This window comes from Filobasidium floriforme (assembly GCF_021052385.1).
Source record: "Filobasidium floriforme strain CBS 6241 chromosome Unknown HD553scaffold_20, whole genome shotgun sequence".
NCBI lineage: Eukaryota > Fungi > Basidiomycota > Tremellomycetes > Filobasidiales > Filobasidiaceae > Filobasidium > Filobasidium floriforme.
The window spans coordinates 105,516-130,359 of NW_025763641.1; the positions used below are offsets into that span (position 1 = coordinate 105,516).

The following is a 24,844-nucleotide window of genomic DNA, read 5'->3' on the forward strand; positions in this document are numbered from 1 at the left end:
TCACATACCAGGCCCTAGGTTAGCTTTACCCAACCCGTGAGTGACCCACGACCACGACTGTATTTTGCTTTGTGTACTAATTACTAACGCTGAGGCCGTGACCACCTCAACCCCGGCCGGAGAAAACTCGGCCGAGGCGCTAAACCTTATCCGTCGTGGCTGAAACGCGGCATCGCAAGCAGAGACTAGACAGAGGGCAGCGAGCTTCCTTTGATCTCGATTCAGGATTCTCCACTTTACACTGTCGTCATGTCAATCACGCTATGCCGATAAGTGATTCTTGGGGGCTGTGTAATGTTGTCACCCAGTTGGTTTGGAGAAGCATACTCGATAGGCTGTGCTATCGGTGTCAAGTGCGAATCCCTCGAGTTGTTCGCTTCGTCCTCCTTGTTTTTGGGCTGACTGTCAAGCATGATTTGAAAACTTAATCGTAATGGGTTACCGAAGATAGGTTGCTGTCAAATGTCGGACATCGCTTCCTTAGTCAATAGCGATATGGGCCTCAAACTATTACGCTACTAATCGCAAAGATCACCGTCAGGAATTGTAGGCCGCGAATCACGTTGGTGAACATGTCATCATCATGTGACAGGACAACCTTATGTCGGCACGAACCAGATTGAAAGGCCTTGCAACATCCTTTGATCGACCGGCGGACGATTGATGCGATCACCTCCGCCGATACCGTGCCGGCAGGATCGAGAGAAACCCGAATCGCGCATTCTACAACAACTACCCATCCCTCTTCTCCCGTCTTCCGAGACTCACAGGTCTGTTCATGCGGAAGGAAGGGGATCGCTTGGCTCGGGCTATACATCTTTCAGCCCGGCAACTCTGTCCACTTGACCTCCGGTCAAGCACATCATTCGAAATCGATTGCATTGATCAAGTTTTATGAAGCCATAGCTCACGTGCGCTCGTCCAAAGTCGAGAATACTGCTTCCCCCAGCCGGACGTCTGCTGAAAAAGGTCTCTCCGTGATCATGTTCCTTTGATTCTGTTGTCACACCATCACGTTGCTCGTCGTTTTGTTGGCCACAACGTCATCAGGTGACGTGGTCCACCCCAGGTGACCTGCCACACGGACTTCCTTTGATCCCCTGGTCGCAAGTGTCGTGATAGTGTGTCATGCTACGACGTTGTTTTGAACTATATATGCACGAGGCATTCCCGCGCAATGGAACGACAATTCACCTCTCTAAAAGAAAACAATCTCGTACACAACTCCATTCCCTCACCCTGCATACAAACGACCATCTCACCAACCCATCACCAAGCACAACATGCCTTCGTCCTCTCGACCCATCATTCGTGAACGGGACCAAGACCATGTAAGCAGCAATCTCGGTTCAGGGGCGCCCAAAGCGGAGATGGACTGGCTGTGGAACCCCTTGTCCCAAAAGCTGGAGCAACTCTCTGCGGATGTTCTGGAAACTGCAGATGCCCTTGTCACCAACACCTTTCGTCACGCCACCGCCGATTCGATAGATACGATATTTCAGGACGCCCAATCGTGTCTCGGTCAATTAACTAGAAGGACAAGCCCATCTCCTCAAGAGCATGCGAGAACTAAGTTGTCAAATGCTTGTTTCCCTTTGGAAGCGGAACAGAATGAAGCGGTGAAACAACATGAACCTGAATCGGATGTGCCAGCCAGGACCAAATCAGTCAGCATCACGTCAAGTGCCCTTTTCCGGGTCACGCTGGATCCCAGCAGTGGTATTGTGGTCATCACTCTGCAGGTCACTTTTCAAGTGATTCGATCCTCCCAGTCTCCAACAGGCTTGGGAAAAAAGGACTATGAGTACAAGCGGGAGGGGAAACACAAGCTGTTCTTTGACTCCCGATCCTCTTTCTGGGGATGGGGTTCGTCCCAAGGGGTATCGCTTCTGTCATTTCCTTTCAGCAGGACAGGCGACAGTAGTGCCAACGATACTAGGAAGAGTGCAGAAGAACTTTGGGCAGAAGAACTTTGGGAGTCACTCAGAAGCTCGAAATCTTGAGCCACCCTCGACGGTGAGCAGGGGGAGACCGAGGATGGTACCACCCCTCAGACCGCTTACTACCCCCGATCAATTATTATTATATACTGAGCCTTGTAAGAAGTAGTGGCATGCCTATATGATTACGGAATGTGGCCAAACATAACAGCGATAACTATATTTATTCAGCACTCGAGAGTTCAGGACAACCAGAGATAAGAATGACAACAATAGGACCAATGAATCCACATTCTTTCTAGTAGACTAGACTAGTCGGATTTGGAACCGAAATTCATACCAGATGAATGTGAAGGAGATCGAAGACTTCGGATGGAGGCAAACATCAGGGCTCCAAACGCATTCAAGGTTCAAGGTATGGAGTACTGCTGTGAGGTTTCAATCTTTGTATGACATTGAGCTTGCGTGGTAAAGTATCGGTCCTGTTCTTAGGGGTTTCGCTCCAAGTCGAGTTAGATATGCCGTCTATATCACCAAAGGTTTGGTATCCCAGTGATACCTTGATCTAATTGACTCTAATTGTACAGCAATAAGCCTCAAAACCCTGGTTCAGGGTACCAAGTGATTGGCGGTGTCACAACAACACTCATATGCAGCACTATGGTAGCTATTGCTCCATAACCGTAGATAGCAACAGGAGCCGTATGGTTCCTTCACAGACGATTGACGCAGCAGAAGTCGCCCACTTGAGTGACACGAGCTAGTAGAGCGATGTACTCGACTGGATTTCTATGCTGGACCTTGTTATTCTCACACTAAGACCAAACAGCTATGGTATCGATATGGCTTCAGGGAATAACGATGCGATCTCCTTGTCGATCAGTATGGCAGGCAGGATTCAATGCATTTGGATCAAGAGTTTGCGTTAGGGTTTAGTCGTCATGTATGAGTAGTATAACAGCGATACATTTGATACGCATGTTCCCCGATTAGGTCATGCTAAATACGAAATCAAGATGATGCTACACTCTTGCCTTCCACACATGGTGATTGGACTCCTTTGAACATATAGCTGGAGTTGGATCCTCAGCTCTCCACCTCTTTCGCCTCAATCGTGTGAGCCAGACAGTTCAATTCTACAAAACGCAATCATCAGCAGTCTGACACGGAGCTAATCAGTACCAGTAGCCGGTACAGATTCGTTGAACGCGCGAGAAAGCGCTAGACGCACATAAGCCCCCCCCCCCCTCCCCCCCCTAGAGTCGCTAGTCAGGTCTTACTGTAATATTCTAGGCTCATCATCACACGATCTCTCTATCGTATCGCATCAACTCAGTCGCGAGATTGCTACCTGCTGCATGCTTGCGCTGTCGCAATAAGCTGTATCGGCGTCTGCCGCAAGGGTGAGCTGGACATGACGCGAATTGAGCTTCTCCGACCTCCTTTGTTGACCATCTGTGACGTTCTGTGATGTATTCGTGATGGCGTACGGATGTGGGTATATAGTTTGACTACACTTGGGCTCTCATCGTTTCGAGCACTGTCACAACAGAATCGGAGACTGCCCTGCTAGCAAACAGTCACCCGAGCGAGCATCCTCTGTTTCCACTGATTTTTGCAGTTACACCAATCTGACCATGTCAACCACGAACTCAGCTATGGTTGCACTGCTGCCTCGACCCATTATACTCGAACTAGGCGAGGTGGAATTCATTGATTGCGAAACCGCCCCGGAGCCTAGAGAAGAAGAGAAGTGGCTATGGGATCCTCTCCGCACCGAGTTGCAAGCGATCGCTACCTCTGCCTTGGATCTGCCAAAAAAGCTTATCGAAGACACTTTTGGCAGTGAAACCACAGCTGTGGACACCTCAGGGGTCTTACAAAGTGCAAAATCCTGTCTTGGATTGCACACCAGGAATCACATCGGTGTGGTCGTCTACCCGAAACTCAATGAAGCTTGTGAAGAGCTACAAATCAGACAGAACGAGATCCTAAGTATCAGATCCGAGAAAGAGGGATCCAAATTTGAGAATAGAACCACGCAAGTGGACATCAAGGCGGCCTTTCTTCCGTCAGACCCATACATGACGGAGTCGGGCACTGTCATCTGCCCCTTCCAAGTTCACTTGAGCGTATGCCGGTTCTTCCGCTCTATACCTGAAGAAGAACGGGAATCTACACGACTCCACCAGTACACCTTTAACGTGAAACACAAACTCAGCCTTGGTCTTTGCGTCAGACCTGATCAGGAAGGGCCATCCCGTGACAACTCGTTACTTACTGGCCCGGAAGGGCCATCCTGTGACAACTCGTTACTTACTGGCCCGGAAGGGACATCCTCGACAGGGGCTGTCAGCAACATTACTGCCCCCAACGTTGAAGGAACTCGGTTGGATGACTTCAGAGCCGACTCACAGATCTATGAATCTGATGCCAACACTGAGAGTGATAATGAATCCGCCGTCAGACCCTCTTATGTCTTTCGAAACCTTCGGTCTCTCAGTCACAGCTGTACTTTCTAGCATGATTTATGTATGGGTTCGATTTGCATACAGACAGAGGGTAGAAATCAGACTACCTTTCATTCATCATTCTTCAGATATAAGACCCGTCTACAGTATCAAAACTTAACGATTGAACGGTAAACAATCTGTTGATATCACTTTACAGTAATTGGTGATGTTGCAGTATGATTATATGACATATCGCTGACCTCATATCCCTGCCTCTAAACGGACTTGAAAGCGCTTGCAATGAATCGATGACGTCGTCTGCATGAAACAAGCTTCTTCGATCTCCTTTGTAGTCGCGGCACCTTGACTAGCCTTTTGACTAGCGCTTTCAGGATAGGTCGCCACACAGCCCGATAACCTATATACATATAGAGCTGTAGAAAGAGATGGCTGTTGATATCTTCCTCTCATTCCCCCATCGAATTCAAACTTCCTCATCCTTTGCCTCGACTTCAGCTTCATCGACTCGATTTGACACACAATAAAATGCCCAATCCTCCCCCCGGAACAATCGTACACCGCCAAGGTAGTATCATCTGGGATCCTTACATGCCGGACTCGAAACCTGAAGATGAACTCGAATGGCTGTGGAACCCGTTGAGACAGCAGCTGGAGGCGGTCGCCACAGTCGTTCTCAAACGTCTGGGGGAAGAGTGCGGCAGCCATTTTATGAAGGAGAAAGCTGGAAACGTACACGGGATACGAAAGCTGGCAAACGAGTGGTTGAATGAGAAAGGACAGGAAGAAAGCGCCCATGAAGCAGCTAAAATGATTGTTTCACCCGGTCGTTATCCAGACATCTGGGAAGTTCAGCTCTCGGAAGGCGTGTGCGAATTAGAAAGGACAGCTCCGATGGAGGCAGGCACGAAGAAGATTATCATCGGTTCACAAGCTACTTTCAGAGTCTTGAGAGAGGAAGAGATTAAAGACAAGAGGCAGATCTCAATCCAGTTATGGATGTCATTCGATACGAAACGCTTCGATGCGAATCCCGCTAAGCGCGTCGACTATTATGCATACAAGTGGCGCGTCAATCACGATCTGTGGCTCGAGAGGCGATCATGGAGATCGCGGGCGGCAAGCATCATATCTAGCGTTGTCCCAACCGTCTCAAGCTCATTCCGGCCGACGCGATCTTCGCAAGCGACTGGCCCTGGTCATGAAACTCATACAGAGGCTGTAATGAGACCCGATGCGTCCTGTGGTACTTCCCTCGCTGGATCGACTCCGCCAACCGAGACACAGCGTGCCTCTTTTGATGGCCTACTGCCTGGGGAATCTGATAGCTCTCGGCGAGATGTCTCCGATGTTATTGCCGAAAGTAAATGCTGAGCTATACTGCGCCGAAAGTGTCAACTCGCCGCGAGCTATCTTACCACTGTATTTTGGGGTGCCGCGCGGTATCATACCGCAGCTTCTGTCTGAGCAACATGAGATATCAGCAAATTACAGCTTGAACCCACCCTTTTGAGCGCAATTTCGAGCATGATAGTCATCAGACAGTCATATGACAGGGTACCACATCCCAAACCCTTCTCAGACTAGTCATGGTCAGTCAGTTAAGGGTGTACCTTGGGGGATCATGTCATCTTGCTGTCGCAACTTGGACTTGTGTTATGTTTACTTTGTGATGATCTCGCTTGGTTAGACTTCTAGTCAACCTTTGACACGCTTGGTTGGACTTCTAGGAGACCATGAAACTCGCTTGGTTGGACTTCTCGCCCTTGCCATCTCTTGCGGTATTTCATGTTGCGCAGTGAAAAGCTCTGGTATGATATCGCGCGGCAGTGAACGGTATGATATCGCGAAATTTCAAGTTGACCCAAACCGCCCGGTATACTGAGCCGAGGACCGCGCAATCTAGTCGGACAAATTGTTCAAAATGACGCGCGTGTCTACGCCTTGTATCGTATCGTACCATCAAACAGCTTTCCGTCAAAGTCCCATATCCTGAAATCATGTGCTATCTTACTGCCTGAGTACTCCTCTTGACCCTCAAACTGTAGGAGAGGAATCTCCCTTTGTTCTCATGAGACCAGTATCGGGCGAAGTCGGACACACGCTGCTGGCTACATACCTGGCAGTCACGTTGAGCGACCCCAGCGCGTGACCCGCGCTCCTTGGGGTTCTTCGTATTCCTTTGTCATGTCGACCTGTCGTCAGCTGACATCTCTAGCACGCTGCCATTGCTGTAAACCAGACTGTTGACTACACGGCCTTATAGATGAGCCCACAATTTACCATGCTCGTGTTGTAGTATCAGTCTTACCCGTGCGCTGTCAAGCTTTTTGTCAATCATCTTCTCCCCATTACCAGCTGCAAACTCATCTGAGCCGAACAAGGAACCATGCAGCAAGACAGCCATCTCGAGTACGAGGTGAGTTACCACTCGTACCATAAGAGTATGAATTGGAAGCGTCCCAAAGAGATCGAGGAAGCTCGTTGGACATCTTTGCTTCAGCAGCTACTTCAGTGCGTTGTGGAACCCCTTGGTACGGTTCACGCCGCCTTCAATCAGGCCGCCACGGAGTATAAGAGCTCCCCAGAAGCCTCTTCGCCCATGGCAACTGTACGTGCGCTGAAGTGGTTGATCAGCTCGGTTCCAGATCGAGTACTTCCCGAGGACCGACTCACGCCACTGCTGCTCCCCGCTCGGGACCAGCTCAAAGAGCAGACGGACAAGCTTCTGAAGAAGCTGATGGAGGAAAATTGGAACACTGACGATGTGTATAACCTCTCAAACATCGAGGGTTGTATACACGTGTCGCCGCCGTATAGAAATAGAGTCGACCTCGTGAAAGCCGACGTGGTCATCGATTTTCAGGTGGGTTTTGAACGTGGAAAGCAAGCAAATAAACAATCATCGCCTTCTCAAGTCTATGATATCAGACACCACACCTATCACAACTTTTCCTTGAAAGACCTAAAGTGGTCGCTTTCCCGCTTTCGTGACCCAAAGTCTTATACGACCGGTGATTCAGGATCGATGGGACACAGGCCTGAGCAGTTGCTGCCCGATGATGACGAAACTATGAGGACCATAGCCACGATGCTCTCAGAGAGCTCGGTTGTGACCGGCACTCAAGATACCATGTCACAATCTTCAGCCCCTCCCTCAATGGATTCGACGAACACTGCCTGACAACCTAGATCCAGCTTTGTTTTATACGTCTGTATTCGCACAGTATATTCGGACGTTGTGATTCTTTTTTGTTGTTGTTGTACGTTATATAACCTGTCGCTCGCAACCGTGTCCGTATCAGTAATTTGGATATCAGTCACCTTCATTTATACTGACTTCGCGTACGAATACTTTGCGCCGTAATCGCTTGGTCGGCGAATCCGCATTAGCCAATCCCTAACAAAGGGACTGTGCTATTTCGTGACATCTAGGGATGACTTGCTCGCTCCGGTAGAGAGAGACGCCACACAAAAGCTGGCGACGATTACACCAGAGTACGAGATCAAACCTTTCCCCAGAGAATTATCCCAAAACTATCATGGACAGTGTGTTGGATATCGAGTTGATCACCGCTGTATAGTTTGCATGAAGATGTAATTACAAGGTGATCTATCGAAAGGGGATTGAAAAGGGCCAGTATATATATTGTTCAGGACAATAGGAGTTGGCGGCGAAGCGAGCGAGCCGTGCGAGCGAGCGAGCGAGCGACAAGCGGAAAGCGGAAAGCGGAAAGCGAGAAGCGAGAAGCGACAAAGCAAGCGAGCTCGGCGAGAGATGACAAAGCAAGCGAGCTCGGCGAGAGATGACAAAGCGAGCGAGCGAGCGAGCGAGATGAAACACAGGGGAACAAAGGCGTGAAGAGTGGATCCGCTATTGTTCCGCGTGATCTATTGTTGGGGAACAATAGGCGCGCTCGAGACAATGGATTTCAACACAGTGCAAGCATCGGGTTGATTGAAGCCAAGTCCAGATGGCTTGTCGACATCCCCTGAAACAAAAATGTCAGGCGCGGCACGTTATGGGGACTTCCTTTGTGCGAGCTTGTTGGTGAATCCACGACATTGCCTCGTGCCCCGCTTCCTCTTCAATCAGATAGACCCCATGATTCTCTCGAGCTATACTACTACAGGTTCCTCCTTTGTTCGCTTCTCCGGTATGAGGGTCTGGCTCGTTCACCCCTTGCTTTACCGACTATATATCTAGATTTGGATCGTCAACAATCAGATCCGCCGCATACGTGGTTCTACAACCAAGAGCCAGTCGCAGAAACCTCATTCAGTCCGGCCGAACATCTACTTTCTCCCAACAAACGATCAAATATGGCAGACACGAGCTATCCCATCCGTTACGAGGTTATCAGTGAATCGCAGCTCAACTTAAATGGAGGCGGCGGGGTTTCCTCTCTGCAGCGTTTCCCTATGACTGCTCGAGAGGAATTGAAGAGTCACGCCGACCGGGCGGCGAGCGGCGTTCATAGCTTTCTGCAACGTACATTTGCCAACGGAGCACGATTCGCCAAGGATTTGGAAGAAGTAGAAAGGGAAGTACAGAGGATGATCAAGGAGACGGTACAGGAGAAGTCGATCCTCGATGAATTTATAGCAGAATTCCGTCGAGGATTGACCCAGGTCGAGCAGAGCAGTGCTTGGACGACCGGTCTCGCTTTGCAGGAAGGAATCTTAAAGCAGATTGAGATCCACTTTGTTGAAGACCTTTACAAAGTTAGAGGCGATCATCTCGAGCTGTACCTCTGGGTCGTTTTGAATGTCTTCCTCAAGCGCCCCGGAACTCAAAACCGAAACAGACATCTGTTTCACGGTTCATATGCATATATCAAAACCTTCAGGTTCAGTCTCGTCGGTGCACCTGCCGCGATAGAACAGGATGCTTCGACCGGGTCAAACCAGTCAAACAATAAAACCGATGACGTGAATTCTACGGTCTCCAACCCTATCGAGGGGGAATCGATTTTACCGGACATTGCGACCCTTTTCACTGGCAAGTCTTTGGGAAACACCGACCTTTCCGGTGGATCGATTCCGGGATCACTCTGATCTCCTTGTAAGATTCCCTGCAGCTCTACAGAATGTCGATTGCCTTGTCTGTAATCTTGAATGTATTGTAGCCGAACTTTTGCCCATCATTTGGCTCCAGATCGCTGTGCCAAATGCTACCTTTTTGATTCCCCTGAAAATCCGGCATCCAAAAATGCTGAATGGTAGGTCGAGCAATATGAAGTATATTATCGGCTATCTCAAAAAGCGCTCGCTGCAAACTTGGTTGGGCTGTTGGGCCGGGTTGCAAATCCTAGATGAACAAGGGCTGCAAGTGGTAGCGGTCAAGGGACGGTGACACTCAGGTACAGTAGAGATTCTGGAAAGGATCAATTCCTGTATGTCGATCATCAGAGCGATCATGCCCCAGTCAATACTTAGCCTACGTTCGGCTGGGCTGCTTGCCAAGAGGACTGATCAGCTGTTCAGACTCGATTTTGATGGTCGTTATGCACTGAGCCTGGGAATTCGGGGTCAAGAATCGGGCTTCTCGATCGCCGCATGATGTCCGTATCCCATAAATCACGTGCGAGATACTCGATTCCATACTGATTACTGCAATGGGGCACCTGACCGGGAAGCAGGCTTCCTTTACCTCCTTTGTGACCACGATCTTCTCCACCGCTGTCTACTCGCCACATGTGGCAGGCGGGTCGATGAAGTGCTGAGCAACTATATAAATCGTCCAGATGTACTAAAGAATAATAGCAATTGGCGGATAATTCATCTTAGACACAGAATCTTTCCGCCTTCGTAAAAGTTGCCATGGGAGAAAAGATCATTCACAAAGTTCGCGAATGGGAAGGGGGCTGGTTGCCAGCCGGTACCTTGCTAGCAGATGAGGAAGAGACGGAAGCTCTTTGGAAACCTCTGCGTGAAGAGTTGATGGACATGGCCAGATCTCTAACAACGCCTGCTAACTTGGCAATGCTTGAAAAGTTTGGAAGCGGCATGCAAGAGGCTGACAGCTTGAAACAAGTCCAAAGTATGGCTTACCGCAACATCAGGGGTTTTGAAGAGCATGCAAAGACCATTGCATCAGAAAAATGCAAAGAGCTGAGTAGAAAGTGGAACAAACTCCTCAGCAAAGGTTCACCACTGGCTGCAACCAGGATCAGCGTCTACCCGAAGTGCAATTACTGCGTGGAGACCAGCAAACCAACCAAGGTGTATCTGCAAATCTTACTTTATGCACGGAGATTTGCCGGGGAAGGACCAGGGAGGCAGTACTGGTGTGAACGTGTTGTGACGCATGTTCTGTCATGGAATCCGGATTGGCTAGGGACGCTGGACTGCAGTTTGGACGGCCGTGACAAGACAATCATGTCTCACCGGTCCGATACATCTCGGAAGAACGGTCGAGACATTACTGTCGACAGTTCACAGCTCGCCCAGGAAGCGCCTCATTCCTACCTTGAGACGTTGTTCAGCCTTGAGCCAGAGATCGACAGCACCACAGTCACTTACACAGTCTGATAGCTTGTACTTTTTTACCTGTTTCTTGAGTTCCTGAATTCGTTGTAACACAAGTACCGGTACAACTGTTTGTGCATCGAATCCGCGCTCGTTATGGAATGGATCCGTATGTATGATGGTCTCGACGGCATCGAAGGTAGATTTATCCCTCGCCATCATTGACAATTGCCCGGTCATACTACATGGCAATGAAGATAGTTCAGCCCATCTCGCACTGGACCCACAGATACGATCGCCTGACCATTCCCGATACGTTCTCGGTCTTCGCTCGCTCTGCCGACCTTATCAGCTGAGTAACGGTGCATGACCATGAGCCCCGATGTCAAGCTTCTTGGGCCTCCTTTGTGATGGTACCAAGGTTCTTGGTACCGTGGCGCGTCGTCAGTGAGTTGGCGCGAGTTTCGTTCAGTCAAGCACGTACTCGTATAATCGTATAATACTGTGCCGACAGCGACATGAGTCGTTCCCCGGAAAGAGTTGTTTCCCTCTCTTCTTGTCCATGTGATCACATCGTATAGCCCAGTTGATGAGGAGGCAGCATGAGCAACCCGATCCAGCACAGCGAACACAGATCCAGTTGGAATTGGTGGACGACGGACTCCCCTTTCCCGGAACAAGAAGCGTCACACTTATGGGATCCCTTGAAAGCAGCGTTGATGACTCTTGTTGACGGTGCCGTAGAACCCGTCAACCAGGTGATACTTGACAACTTCAGTCATGGACAAACTGCCAGAACTTGGAAGGAAGTCCGAGCTTTAGCAAGGGAATCCTTGAGGGGAGCGAAGTCTGGGCGACCGGCTCTGGATCTCGTTGAATCGAAAATCCAGAAGGGTTGCGAAGAACTGAGTGTCGAGTGGAATAGATCTCTGAGCACCGAACTTGTGCCTTTGGATCTGGCCACCAAGGGGCTGTCGATTTCTCCCAATTGCGTTTTTGCCGCTGCCAACTCCACAATCGGTGTTTCTCTCACGGTGCTGTTGTCAATCGATTTCGAGGTCCAGCGAACCGTCACGAATGGCGTTGAAGTACTTCGTTGGGCAAGAGTGACCCAACACAACTTATCCTGGAGGCAGCCCGCCATCGAGCTGGATTGGGTCGAAACATTGGATTGCAAGCCCGCCGACTCGATCGACACTGGATTGGTGGGTGACGATGACAATTCAGAGCTGATTGGACAAGCCACTTCGACTGACGCTTCCGTGCCCGACACAGAAGCGCCTCGATCGTACCTTGTCACGCTTTTCACCGTATCTTCAGACTAGAGGAACTCGTCCGAGCGCCCAATCTGATGTTCTTCATCCGTAAGATACCGCACATGTTGTATTAACCCCAGTAATGCGACACGAGTTTGCCTTTCTTCATGAATCAAAACAGGCTGATGTCGCACGGATAAATCGGTCCGTCTAACAGAGATTAAGGTCCAGCCATTCATCTAGATTTTGAATATATGTTTAACAGTTGCATTTCCATAGGTAGGTGATATAGCCTGATTTGCAGCGCCGATGTTCGTGACGCCACCTCCCCGCTCTGGGACACCCGATCGGTATTCTTCTCAGCAGCGGCTCAGGCGGGGTCGTAGAATCCCTATCCCGCTATGTTTGAAACGTTGTGTGCGCCGTTGTCTTAGTCTTGGTCGCGCTCGAGCGCATCATTGTCGACCACCTCATCGTCCTTGTCTGAGTCCGGCTCGACAGCGGTCACGCTGTTTGGCCAGCAGGTCGTCGTCAGTGTCGTCATACTCTACTGTAGCGTGAACCTACAGTGGGCCCCGCGCCCAGTCGGAACGCTTTATTAGTGATTTCCTGTTGCATACGTTCCGTCCGAGGCCGACTTACCTGTACCGCTGTTCGAGAAGCCATGCCGCTGCAGCAAGCACCCAGGATCCAGAGTTGTGGGCATCCTGTTGCAGACTACTTGCAAAATGAAGCACTTCCAACTTGGAGTGTAGCAGGTGCATATCTGCGACTTGTTTTTCCGCAGATTTAGGGAGACCTAAATGGAGCCGGAACCCGCGCCAATTCGGAACCCAAACTTGACGCTGACTTACCATATCGGGCTTAAATAAAGAATCGACCCAGATGATCTTGGTTTTAGTGATTGCAGCTAATGTAAAATGTTTCTTCAAGATGCGGGGAATGAGGACCAGAAAATTTACTGGTGCAGGGATGTTGAACAACCCGATTTGGATGGCTTGCTGTACAGACTTTTGTTAACGATTTGCTACACAGCGCGCGTTCTGTATCAGCGCAAACGTACCTGTACTCCTCTATTAGCCGCGAGGACCTGTAGCTCCACACACATGACTGCCTGATTTGGTGTCCTTGCTGCCACCCTGAGTAACTGCCAGCCTATTTCGCCCGTAGGCCAACTCTCAGAAGAAGGCTTGCTGATCATCAACCTTAGGGGTTAGGGGTTAGCCATCGATTCGAATCCAGAGTATCCCTGTCCTCACCTTAAACACGAGTTGATGAACGTCGTAGTTGACCATCAAATTGAATCGAGAGTATCTCTGTCATCGCTGGTAATGAGGAATTGTGTAACGAGGTCATCTTTGGTTGGGACTAGACCAAAGTCCCAGATATGTAACCCTGAACTATGTGTCACCCTCGGTTCCCACGACGATATATCCTTCGATCTGACATGAAGGCCGGTCGGATCGATTGGATGCCTCTGCTCGAGAGCCAGGAACGTGCCGGTAGCCCGGGCCGCCGAGGTGCTATCGGACTTTATCGAAGATATGCACGTCTTGCACTCAAACGGTACTCAGACCCGGTCCGAGCCGGACTGACACCATTTCGCACACTCAACATCGTCGACCGGGACCGGAGACATCATGACATGATCACATCACATCACAGCGCGTCATCTACATCCCAACATCCTTTCCCCCGCTTTTGCCACGCGCCTCCGCCCCTCACTCGACATCGACCAAAAACCTCTTGACCTCCCCGCTCGCATCCACACTCTGCCCCAACCCCTTCCCACCTCCACCTCCCCCGACCGCCTTGCCCGCCCGTTCCATGAACGCGAGGCCTATGCCATAAGTGTTCGTCGCCTCGATGACGATCGCGTCGACCCCGTCCCTTTCCTGCGTGGTCATCAACGCCTCCGCTGTCGGGACCAACCCTTGGGTTTCACCTTGAGAATCTGGACGCTTGCCTTCGAGCGCGAGCATCCCACCGAACAGCCTCCTTGCGGCATCCTCGACCGTCTTGCCGAGCGAGAGGTACTCGATCTCGATCCCCCACCCAGTTCCCGCTTGAGATTGCGCTTGCTGGACCTTCCGCCTGAGCGGGCTATCTTCGAAAACCATCACCCCGAGCCTCACGTTTCCTTCTTGACCACGAGCAGCCCCTGCGCTATTGGCGATCTTCCTCAAGACATCTTTGACATCTTCTCCTTTCTCCCCGAAGCTTCTACTACCGTTGCCATTGTTGTTGACATGACCGCTTTCGAGACTCTGACCCGACCTCCCGCCCTTCCCGTACGGCACCTTGTTTATGAACAAGACCGTCCGAGAACCAGCGTTCGTCGCGTCTCCCTCTTTGTTTCCCTTCGGTGTCGCGGTGGTGGTGGTGGTGGTAGTGGAGCTGGTGGTGAAGACGTCGGAAGGATAAACCAGATACACGGGTACGCTCGGGGAATAATGTTTATACTTCATCCCCGGCGTCGAGGGGTTGGAGATCTCTCCTGCCCCTTGCCTGGTTGACATCTGATTGTGTTTGGTAGTGGCTTCTGGGAGGTGGTGGACTTGAGTTTGAGGGATGGCCTGTGTCTGCATCTTCGCAGCGGTACCATCCACCCCGGTCTCGGTCTCAACCTCAATCTCCGGCTCCGGCTCATTCTTGTCCCTCCCATAAACCCAAACCCTCGTCCTAACCCCCTTGGTCCCTCCCGCGTTCAACTCCTCATCCAACCCGCGACAAACCTCCTCAATCGCCTCCACCCCAACCCCACCTGGCCTTAAGACCTTAACCACCCCTCCGAATCCTCCTTTGACCGACCCTCCGAACCCCCTTTGGGCCGGGTCTAACGACGGGTCCAACGCCGGGTCTAACGCCAGGTCTGACGCCGGGTCTGACGCCTTAGGGTCTATCCACGACGTAGCATCGACCACGGTAGATTCCAACCCGACTGAGCATGGGCCTGCGTCGAGGATACACCCTAGTACCCCCTGCTCATCCCCATCCAGACCCTTCCCCTCGGGATCGCAATCGGACTTGGCACCCACCACCCCCAAATCCCTCCAAACCCCCTCCGCGCTCGTCGGGCTCGGCCTCCCACTCCTATTCGCACTCGGCGCCGACACCGCAAGTCCACTCAGGGTAATAAGCGCTCTTGCCGTTGGGTGTGCGGGGAACCTCACCGCGATTGTCTGCGGAGCTGGGGGTGCAGGTGGGTTACGGGCGGGGAAGAGGAGCGTAAGAGGACCAGGCCAGAAGGCGGAGATGAGTGCCATTTGAAGGTGGTTGGGTGTGTACCCGGGTGGGGTGAGTGTGGAGAGCATATCCAAAGAAGAGATATGCACAATAAGTGGGTTATCTGATGGTCTTCCCTTGAGCTTATACACCCTCCTACACGCCTTCTCCGAGGCGGTAGAAGCTGCTAAGCCATAAACAGTCTCTGTTGGGATAGCGACCAATCTCTCTTTATGTAGATGTTCCGAAGCGATTTTGAGGTTGGTTAAGGTAGAGGGTGGGATAGAGGAGATGTCCAAGGTTGGGGATTGAAGTGGATGAGATGGGGGTGGGGAGGGCTGGAAGATGAGGTGGGTTGGGGAGGAGGTACAGGGGAGGATGGGGACGGTCTTGAGCTTGGTCGAGGTCGGGGTCGGGCTGCGATATCAGGCCCAGCAAAGAAGAGATTTAAGCGAATTCTCCTGAAATTTCCAGATATCTCATGTTCGCGGATAGATCGCTAGATTTAGAACTGACCTCGACATCCCTTCCACAGTCCTATCCCTCGTGCTCGTCGTCATACTAAACCTCTTTACACTCAAATCCCGCCTTCTTGCCGTCGTCGTCGTCTTCGTCGTTCTCGAGCCCAGTCCGACCGATTTCCACGCGATTTCGTTCGTTCTTCTAGTAAATTCCCAGACCTTGCACCTGGATAACATTCAACTCCGGAGCTCCAGGATGTGTTCCTTGCTTGGTGTTGGTTGTCGACCGAATGATGTTCTCAACAACGTCGGCCCTTGTGTCCAAAATTTCTGACTCTGACTCACAAAATCGACCAAAGTCCCCTTCGCGCGGAAGCAAATTTGAATATTTTAGTGGACACAGACCTCTCGGGACTCTTTCACAACTTTCACTCGAACATCTACTTGTCATTCAACATCCCCCATTCTACCATATCCAGAGCTACAACACCTCCTCAGAGTGTCAAAAAGCGTTCTTGGCACATCCATCTTACTTATTGCCCGAAAAAATCGCTTCGAAACAGCCGATTTTGAGCTAAGGAAACTTCTCAGCGAAAAATGACCAAGTTCATCCTCGTCGCCGGTGGTGTCATCTCGTAAGCACATCAGCTTTAACTGAGCTCGTGGATGTGTGACTTATGTGTCTTACCTGTTGTTTGGTTCCAGGGGTATCGGGAAGGGAGTTATCGGCAAGTCCCCACATCTCCCACCTCCTCGCCAAAAAATCCTCTCACTAACCTAACCTTAACCTAACCCCTGCAATTGCAACCCCTTGCAGCCTCCTCAACCGGCCTCCTCCTAAAAACCACCGGTCTCTCCGTAACAGCCATCAAGATCGATCCTTACATGAACATCGACGCCGGGACGATGGCCCCTACCGAACACGGCGAAGTCTACGTCCTCAACGACGGTGGAGAAGCAGATTTGGATTTGGGGAACTATGAGAGGTACTTGGATGTAACGCTGGGGAAGGATAATAATATTACTACGGGTAAGGTTTATAGTCATGTTATTGAGCGGGAGGTGAGTCCCCGGTAAGGGAAGATGTTTTCTTTACCTGTGGTATCTCTGGTATAGTATGGTGCATCTGATTCATATCGTAGCTAACCGATGAATCCTTGATCTTGATCTTGATCTTTCTCGTACCCATAGCGCAAAGGAGACTACCTCGGCAAGACGGTCCAAGTGATCCCCCACCTAACGAACGCGATCCAAGACCACATCCTCCGCGTCTCCTCCCTTCCCATCCCCTCCCCTACCTCCACCACCTCTCCTTCTGGCTCCTCTGGCTCCGCTGCCGCTGCCGCCCCTCCAGATGTCTGCATCATCGAACTAGGCGGCACAGTCGGCGACATAGAATCCGCCCCCTTTATCGAAGCCATGCGTCAATTCCAATTCCGAGTCGGCGTAGAGAATTTCGCCCTCGTCTACGTCAGTTTAATTCCTGTGGTGGGAGGGGAACAGAAGACTAAGCCTACTCAGGCTGGGGTGAGGGATTTGAGGGGGTTGGGGTTGTTGCCTGATATCGTGAGTCTCTGGTCGCTCTCGTTATTTCTAATAAAAAAAGTGGACTGAAATTCTTCGCCCGACCCCACCCACTTGGTAGATCGCCTGTCGATGCGAACACGAGCTCCTCCCCGCGACCATGGAAAAAGTCTCCATGTTCTGCCACGTCCAGCCTTCTCAAGTGCTCGGCGTGCACAACGTCAACTCGACGTACCACGTCCCCCTGTTGATGCGTGACCAGGGGTTGGTAGACTTCTTGACCAAGCGGTTGAAACTGGACGAGATCAAGGTCGGCGAGAAACAGAGGGCTAAAGGGGAGGATCTGTTGAAGAGGTGGAAGGAGATGACGCTCGAGTGAGTTCGAGAATTTGCGACAAGTTTCGTTACATCGAGACTTAAAAGAGCTAATGAATGACCTTTGTCGTCCGTCGTCAAACTCGCAGCGCCGAACGTCGCTACGAGACCGTCTCCATCGTCCTCGTCGGCAAATACGTCACCCTCCAAGACTCGTACATGTCCGTCGTCAAGTCGCTCGAACACGCGTCGATGCGCTGCGGCAAAAAGCTCAACCTCCAATGGGTCGACTCGTCCAACCTCGAGCCCGAGGCAGAGACCGCGGACCCTGTCAAGTACCACGACGCCTGGAGGGCCGTCTGTAGCGCCAAGGGGATCATCGTACCCGGTGGGTTCGGACATCGAGGGACCGAGGGTATGATCGCCGCCGTCAAGTGGGCCCGAGAGAAAAAGGTCCCCTTCCTGGGTATCTGCCTCGGGTTCCAGATCGCCGTCATCGAATGGGCTAGGAACGTGTGTGGGCTCGAGGACGCCCATTCCGCCGAACTCGCTCCGGAGACGCCTCACCCGGTCATCGTCTTCATGCCCGAAATCTCCAAGACCCATTTGGGAGGGACCATGAGGCTCGGACTTCGACCGACCTTGTTCGAATCGGGTACCGAGAAGAGCAAGTTGAGGCAGTTGTACGGCGGCGAGGAGACCATTTGGGAACGACACAGGCATAGGTACGAGGTTGGGCCGGAGTACGTCGAGAGGCTGGAACAGCCCGGTGGGATGAGGTTTATCGGCAGGGATGAACGGGGCGAGAGGATGCAGGTCTTGGAGATGGACGGTAGGTCATCGAAGTTCGATCCGGTTCAGGCAGATTTCATACTGAACCTCGACTGCGTTTCCCCGTCAGACCACCCCTACTTTGTCGGTCTTCAAGCCCACCCCGAATTCTGCACCCGACCTCTGAACCCTTCTCCTCCCTTCCTCGGCCTCATCGCCGCCGCCTGTGGCAAGTCCGAGCTCGACGCCCAGATCAGCCGGAACGCCAAGGAGTACCGCGATCCTCATCCGGACGAGTCCAAGGTGATCCCCGCTCGAGAACCCGCTTCGCAGCTCGGACAGGGGAAGCCTCAGGAGGTCAGGGACATCAAGGTCGTCGATGGGCAATAAGGCGTTGGGTCCGGAGGCCGGGTGATGGCGAGCGGATTAGAATGTATGTTTACTGTATTTTGGGATTCATGACATATGCACCGACATTCGTGTGTTCATTGTTGATGAAGTTCGACATCGAGGGATTAGTTTCTTCTGCACTTCCGCATCTCATTGATTTGGCTACTTTTCCATTAACATTTGAAAGTCTGCGCGCCAATCCTGTTGCAGTACTGACGGGTACGGAAAGCCAGCATATCGATTCCTCCCCCAAGAGGAATAGCATGGGGTTCAATCCGGCGATGTACTGTACAGCAGATCGTGCATAGGTGATGGGGAAACGGTTCTTACAACATGCGCCACAACGGTATAGAAGCCTATTTAAACGAGTCACCTTTATCAGACGGGGCGCATGATCACTACTGGTACGCATGTGGAGGTGGAAAACTGAATGCCGTTCGAGGAGAGGGATGATGCCCTTCGATCGGGGTGAAGGTGTCAGCTGAAATGCTACAATCGGACATATCGGAGTCGACGTCGCCCGGAGCCGTTTCAGTACTGTCTGTGTTGGACAGCTTGTCGTCAAGTGATTCCATCTCTTTGACCTGACCCGATCCGGTCCACATTAAGTCGTAAACCAATGTCTGGGCCAGATACAGGCAACAGTACAGCCCCATATTATCCATCTATGAGTCCGCATGCAATTGAACGCCAGATACCCCTCACCTGGCAGACATGCCATTGATATAATGACGGGTTTGAATGATTTCCCTCAAGTGAGAGGAGAGGTAGACAGACTGAGGTGCGAAGTCAACATAATTAGTGGACTCAAGACTCAGTCTCTACAGGTAGAGGGGAAATGCCCTGTGCTTGTAAGTCGATACTGCTGGGGCGCTTGATACGCGCCGCTCGAACAGTGGCTTTTCCCAATATCGGTGTGGTTTGTCCGGAGCCGTTTCAGTACTGTCTGTGTTGGACGGCTTGTCGTCAAGTGATTCCATCTCTTTGACTAGACCCGATCCCGTACACAACAAGGTGTGGTACATCGTACGCTTGAAGAAGTACTCCGAAGCTTGTTCAGGCAGCCTGGTAAATCGAAGCATGTACAACTCAATGTGCAGGTAAACCTGGATCGGATTCCCAGATGTCATAACATCACACCAAATCTGATGATGCACCTTGATGCTCGTTGCATACAGTGCCATACCATCAGAATCTCGGTTCAAGAATTGGTCTCACTTCTCGTTCAACCTGTTGCATTCTTTGTCCCCAAAAGCCCTTGCGCGTGATTGCAAGAACCTCACATCAATGAATTAAACAACTGTTTACTGAGCGCTGTAAAGGGAAGGCGATTCCCCACACACAATATGCCACTTGTACACTCTCATGCGGCTAATTGCAGAGCTGCTCAGTACATATGTCGAACGCCCGTGCTGCCGTCACGGCGAATTAGCAGTAAGAACAAGCACTGACACAGTCCAGTAGCATGGTGGCGTGATACGTTGCGCTCACATCATCTATGTATCTGTTACATGAACATGCTCTATGGGACTTTACAACAAGGGAATCCAGAACAAACATTGTCGGGCAGTACTCTAATGTGTATCAGATTAGGCAAGTTCCCAATCGGAGCGAGCCACAGAACCGGTATCACTGGACGAACTGCCTGGTCTCGGGTTCAACAGACTCTCTAGTTGTTCTTTCCTTTGTTGCCACTTTTCAAGGACTTTTGCAAGCTCAGATCCCATGCTTTCAAGTTGCATCAATTCCAATTTGGCGCTCTCTCGGTCGAAAGAGGCAGATTCATCCGATCCATTTGAATCAGTCATGGATACAGGCATTGAGAGGGAAGCGTGATCATTGTTTGCTGGCACCACAAGATCAGTCCTGACAGAGTGGATATCGACGATTACTTCCCAGACCCCTGTAGCTATAGGCACCACCCGCTTTATGAGCGACCTCTGAAAGGAGATGACCCAACCATTTCCCAAAGAGGGGTCACGTTTGCCATGCAGGCGCTCGACCAGGTAACTGCCGGCAAGCCGGCAGTTATCAGGAAGGCTGTCTATACTCCCAATTGGTCCCCCTTCCTTGTTCCTCTGATTTATATCTTTTATGATGTCCAAGAGGCTGTGGCGTTTGGCTTGTCTGGAGCAATTGTGAGGCTCGGCTTGAAGTCTGTTGACCACCTCCAAGAGCATCTCTGCCGGCGCCCAACCTTCACTCAGCGCTTTTGACAATGCGTCATCAGGCTCCTCGCTGAAATGGGGGGACCATGTGGTGTACTTTCTGAAGTGGTATCCGGATGGGGTGATGCAGGTCTCGACGTTCTTCTGTCTTTGTGTTACGGACCAGCCTAATTAGGTAGACCATGGTACTGCCATGGTCATACCAACTCGCCCTACTATAGTCAGACCATGGTACTGCCATGGTCATACCAACTCGCCCTGCTATAGTCAGACCATGGTTACACCATGGTCATACCGACTTGGCCACACCACGGTTGCACTGTGGTCATGCCATAGCACACCAAGCTAGACCCCCGACTCTATTCTGAATTAGTATTATAGGCGTCACGCGACGCGCGACCTACGGTGCGCGTCGCCTCGGGGTCTCGTTCGGAGACCCTCTCGGAGACCCTCTCGGAGACCTTTTAGGAGATGTTCTCGTAGACGTCTAACTAGTACCTTGTAGTAGTTAGACATCCGTTATTACACCGCTATGCCTACCGTTACCTTTCCCCAGTCCCGCGACCTTATTACCCCAAGACCCGGCAGGTCGGCTGCCAGGCCTTATAGAATAACGGATCACCAAAGGACCCCGGCTGGGAACGTGAAAGGGGGTAGTGATGGGATCCCGCTGCACATTGGTGCTAGCGGTAACCCTAGTGGTCCGGAGAGCCACCTCACTCTGGTAGGAGTGTTCTACCCGCAGGGGATTCCTGTGCAGGCAGTGATGATGGTAGATTCGGGGGCCACGGGTATGTTCATGGATCGGACGTTCGCGAGGATCCATAACTTTGATGTGATAGACCTAGAGAACCCTAGGACCGTCACGGTCATCGACGGAAGAGAGATAGTGGGTGGTCAGATCACCCAGAAGGCACATGCTATTGTGCGGACAGGATTGCACCAAGAGAAGGCGGAGTTCTTCTTGACGGATTTGTGTGGGTACGCGGCGGTCCTCGGGATTACATGGTTACGACACCATAGCCCACACATCCAGTGGGATACAAATACAGTCACCTTCGCGGACGACTGTTTGAAGAAAGGATGCGTCAAGAAGGTAGAGGTAGTATGCTCCCCCGACGAGGTGGAGATAGAGACGCGGAATATCGATCCGCTGTCGAGGATGAAGGAGCCGATCACGGAGAATCTCGTGGTGGCTCAAATGCAGATGACGAGGGAGGATGAGGAGCGGGCCCGCAGGCCGGACCTGTGGGACTGGGACGTCAAGCCCACCGACTCGATTCAAAACGAACTCGATCCTCCCGAGTACATGGAGAAGTTGCGGGACGTTGTGCCGAAGAAGTACCATGAGTACCTCGGAGCGTTCTCCAAGACGAAGGCAGACTCGCTGCCTCCGAAGCGCTCGATCGATCATGCGATCGAGCTGAAGCCTGGGACAATTCCCACGTATGGGAAGTTGTACAACCACTCGCAGAAGGAGACGGACGCTCTCAAGGCGTGGTTGGCGGAGAACCAGGCGAAAGGGTTTATTCGACCCTCGAAATCCTCGTGTTCGAGTCCGGTACTGTTCGTACCGAAGAAAGGGGGCGAATTGAGGCTGTGTATTGATTACCGCCGCCTCAACGAAATTACCGAGAAGGACAGGACCCCCCTGCCGCTTATCTCGGAGACCCTAGATCGCCTACGGGGATCGAAGGTATATACAAAGATGGACCTGAGGGGAGCGTACAACCTCCTGAGGGTCAAAGAAGAGGATGTTTGGAAGACCGCGTTCACGACACGCTATGGGTTGTTCGAATGTCTCGTCATGCCATTTGGTTTGACAAACGCGCCGGCGACGTTCCAGCGCTGGATGAATCAGGTCTTCCAGGACATGTTAGACGTGTGTGTGGTTGTCTACTTAGATGACATATTGATTTACTCCGCCGATCAGGAGACACACGACGAGCACGTACGGGAAGTGCTGAGGAGGCTACAGGCGAATGGCCTGTACGCAAAGGCAGAGAAGTGTGAGTTCGACACGACGGCGACGGAGTTCTTGGGGTATGATATTGCCCCTACTGGGGTCAGCATGAACCCGTCGAAGGTGAAGTCGGTGTTGGAGTGGGCGGCTGTAAGGCCCGGGAGCGACCCCCGACGGGGATCCCCCTGGACAGGCTGACGGGACGCAGGAATGAGGCAGGGTATGGGTAGACATCTAAATGTAATAACGGATGTAGAGCTATTACAAGGGTACTAGTTCTACATCAACATAACAATACCGAAAAGTACCCCCGGCGGGAGTCGCATACGGGAGTCGCGTACGGCGCGTCCGACGCGTCACGTGACCGCTATAACAGGATCCCCCTCCTAGATGCGGACTCCGAACGCATCAAGCGTCGGCGTACTCTTGTCGACCGGGCTGGGGTAGATGGGGGTAGCGCTTGTGGAACGCCGCAACGACTTTGTCGTCGTGGTCAAACTCAGCGGGGCTGACCCACTCGTTTGACTCGTCCCCGTACCCTTCGAACCGTACCAGGTATTGGGTCTTCTTCCCGGACCTTCCGGATCGTAACGCCTTCGAGTGTACGATTTCGGACACAACATACCCCAAGTCGCCGTTGTCGAGGACTTCGGGGGTAGGTGGCTCAACCACCTCTCTTCCTTCCAGCTCGTTGGCCCGATAGGGGATAAGCAACGACACGTGGAACACGGGGTGCACCCGTCGTAACTGCGCGGGGAGTTCCAGCCTCCTCGCCATCTTGCTCTGGCCGATGACCTCCGTGATTCGGAAGGGCCCCAGCGTCTTCATCGAGAGCTTCTGGCTGGGGCGCACCGATGTCAAGTTCTTGGTAGATAACATTACCAAGTCCCCTACGTTGTAACCCTCGTCAGGGACGGCGGTACGCTTCCGGTTTGCGTACTTCGCCATGTCTTTCCGCGCCTGTTCCAGCGCCTCCTTCACCGACTTATAGATCCCGTCGAGTCGGTCTCGGTACTCCCCCGCCGACTCCACCACCTCTTCCCTAGTGCCGGGCACTGGCAGGGAGAAGGTATGCTCCCTTCCCTCGGACGCCATAAATGGCGACATCCCGATGGCAGAGTGCTTCGCGTTGTTGTACGCAAACTCCGCCATGGAGAGTAACTCCGCCCAATCGTCTTGGAGGAAGTTGACGTACGACCGCAAGTACTGCTCCAAAGTGGAGTTACTTCGCTCGGTCTGTCCGTCCGTCTCCGGGTGAAACGCCGTGGAGTAACTGTTCTCCACGTTTGCCATGCGGCACAAATCTTTCCAGAATCGCGAGGTGAACAACGTACCTCGATCCGAAATGATCTGCTTCGGGAACCCATGCAAACACACCCATCGGTCAAGGAACAACCGCGCCAAGAATGTGGCGTCGTTATCCTTTCGACAAGCGACGAAGTGCGCTCGCTTGCTAAACCGATCGACGATCACCAGGATCGAGTTGGACCCCATAGACTCGGGCAGGTCCGTGATGTGATCCCAAGTGATCGATTCGTATGGTCCCGCCGGTACCGGTAGCGGCGCTAGCTCGCCGACAGGCTTCATCCGGGGCCGCCGATTGCGCTGGCATATGCTGCAGCTAGCGACGTACTCCCCGATCCACTTCGCCATCCCGGGCCAGTAGAAGTCCCTACTGGTCAGCTCCACGGTCTTGTCCCGCCCCCAATGGCCGGCGGCCTTCCCGTCATGTAGACGCTTCATCAGCTCTACCTTGATGTTCCCTGCGTTGGGGACATACACCAACCCGTTGTACAGAAGAACCCCAGTGGGGCTCAAGCTGTATCGCTCGTTCGCCAAGGTTCCCGCCTTGAGCTGCGCTACGAGCTCTTTCGCCACCGGGTCGTCCT

At 52.0% G+C, this 24,844-nt stretch overlaps 5 protein-coding genes across 5 annotated transcripts; 4 read left to right on the plus strand and 1 right to left on the minus strand.

Moving 5' to 3' along the window:
* Positions 1 to 1,283: 1,283 nt before the first annotated feature.
* On the plus strand, positions 1,284 to 9,469 carry HD553DRAFT_325752 (uncharacterized protein; the record flags this gene model as incomplete). Its single annotated transcript, XM_046181646.1, has 16 exons — positions 1,284 to 1,866; positions 1,910 to 2,016; positions 2,284 to 2,408; positions 2,528 to 2,603; positions 3,013 to 3,056; positions 3,234 to 3,343; positions 3,639 to 4,402; positions 4,910 to 5,774; positions 5,953 to 6,007; positions 6,493 to 6,611; positions 6,678 to 6,724; positions 6,807 to 6,830; positions 6,918 to 7,546; positions 7,639 to 7,674; positions 7,847 to 7,960; positions 8,545 to 9,469. The coding sequence occupies 16 exons, from the start codon at positions 1,284 to 1,286 to the stop codon at positions 9,467 to 9,469; spliced, it is 4,623 nt and encodes a 1,540-aa protein (XP_046034233.1).
* Positions 9,470 to 10,234: 765 nt separating this feature from the next.
* Positions 10,235 to 11,349, plus strand: HD553DRAFT_360965 (uncharacterized protein; the record flags this gene model as incomplete). The annotated part of the gene is made up of 1 exon (XM_046183966.1): positions 10,235 to 11,349. One exon carries the CDS (start codon positions 10,235 to 10,237, stop codon positions 10,943 to 10,945), a length of 711 nt encoding a protein of 236 aa, XP_046034234.1. The 3' UTR covers positions 10,946 to 11,349.
* Positions 11,350 to 11,484: 135 nt separating this feature from the next.
* Positions 11,485 to 12,207, plus strand: HD553DRAFT_344543 (uncharacterized protein; the record flags this gene model as incomplete). Its single annotated transcript, XM_046182997.1, has 2 exons — positions 11,485 to 12,091; positions 12,158 to 12,207. 2 exons carry the CDS (start codon positions 11,485 to 11,487, stop codon positions 12,205 to 12,207), a joined length of 657 nt encoding a protein of 218 aa, XP_046034235.1.
* A 1,652-nt stretch (positions 12,208 to 13,859) lies between these two features.
* On the minus strand, positions 13,860 to 15,752 carry HD553DRAFT_275777 (DHBP synthase RibB-like alpha/beta domain-containing protein; the record flags this gene model as incomplete). The annotated part of the gene is made up of 6 exons (XM_046177924.1): positions 13,860 to 14,028; positions 14,071 to 14,281; positions 14,468 to 14,771; positions 14,874 to 14,961; positions 15,046 to 15,140; positions 15,180 to 15,752. Coding segments are annotated over 6 exons (1,440 nt in total), but the record flags the coding sequence as incomplete, so codon positions are not given.
* A 419-nt stretch (positions 15,753 to 16,171) lies between these two features.
* Positions 16,172 to 18,987, plus strand: HD553DRAFT_316328 (putative CTP synthase). The gene is made up of 7 exons (XM_046180609.1): positions 16,172 to 16,459; positions 16,530 to 16,552; positions 16,642 to 16,886; positions 17,016 to 17,390; positions 17,470 to 17,723; positions 17,813 to 18,495; positions 18,565 to 18,987. The coding sequence occupies exons 1-7, from the start codon at positions 16,422 to 16,424 to the stop codon at positions 18,822 to 18,824; spliced, it is 1,878 nt and encodes a 625-aa protein (XP_046034237.1). The 5' UTR covers positions 16,172 to 16,421; the 3' UTR covers positions 18,825 to 18,987.
* The last annotated feature ends 5,857 nt before the right edge of the window (positions 18,988 to 24,844 follow it).

Bases quoted from the DNA above. Each gene is read 5' to 3' on its own strand.
- HD553DRAFT_316328 (XM_046180609.1), top strand. From the start codon at position 16,422: ATGACCAAGTTCATCCTCGTCGCCGGTGGTGTCATCTC. The intron at 16,460-16,529 runs GTAAGCACATCA...GTTTGGTTCCAG, and splicing joins GTCGCCGGTGGTGTCATCTC to GGGTATCGGGAAGGGAGTTA. The intron at 17,724-17,812 runs GTGAGTTCGAGA...TCAAACTCGCAG, and splicing joins TGGAAGGAGATGACGCTCGA to CGCCGAACGTCGCTACGAGA.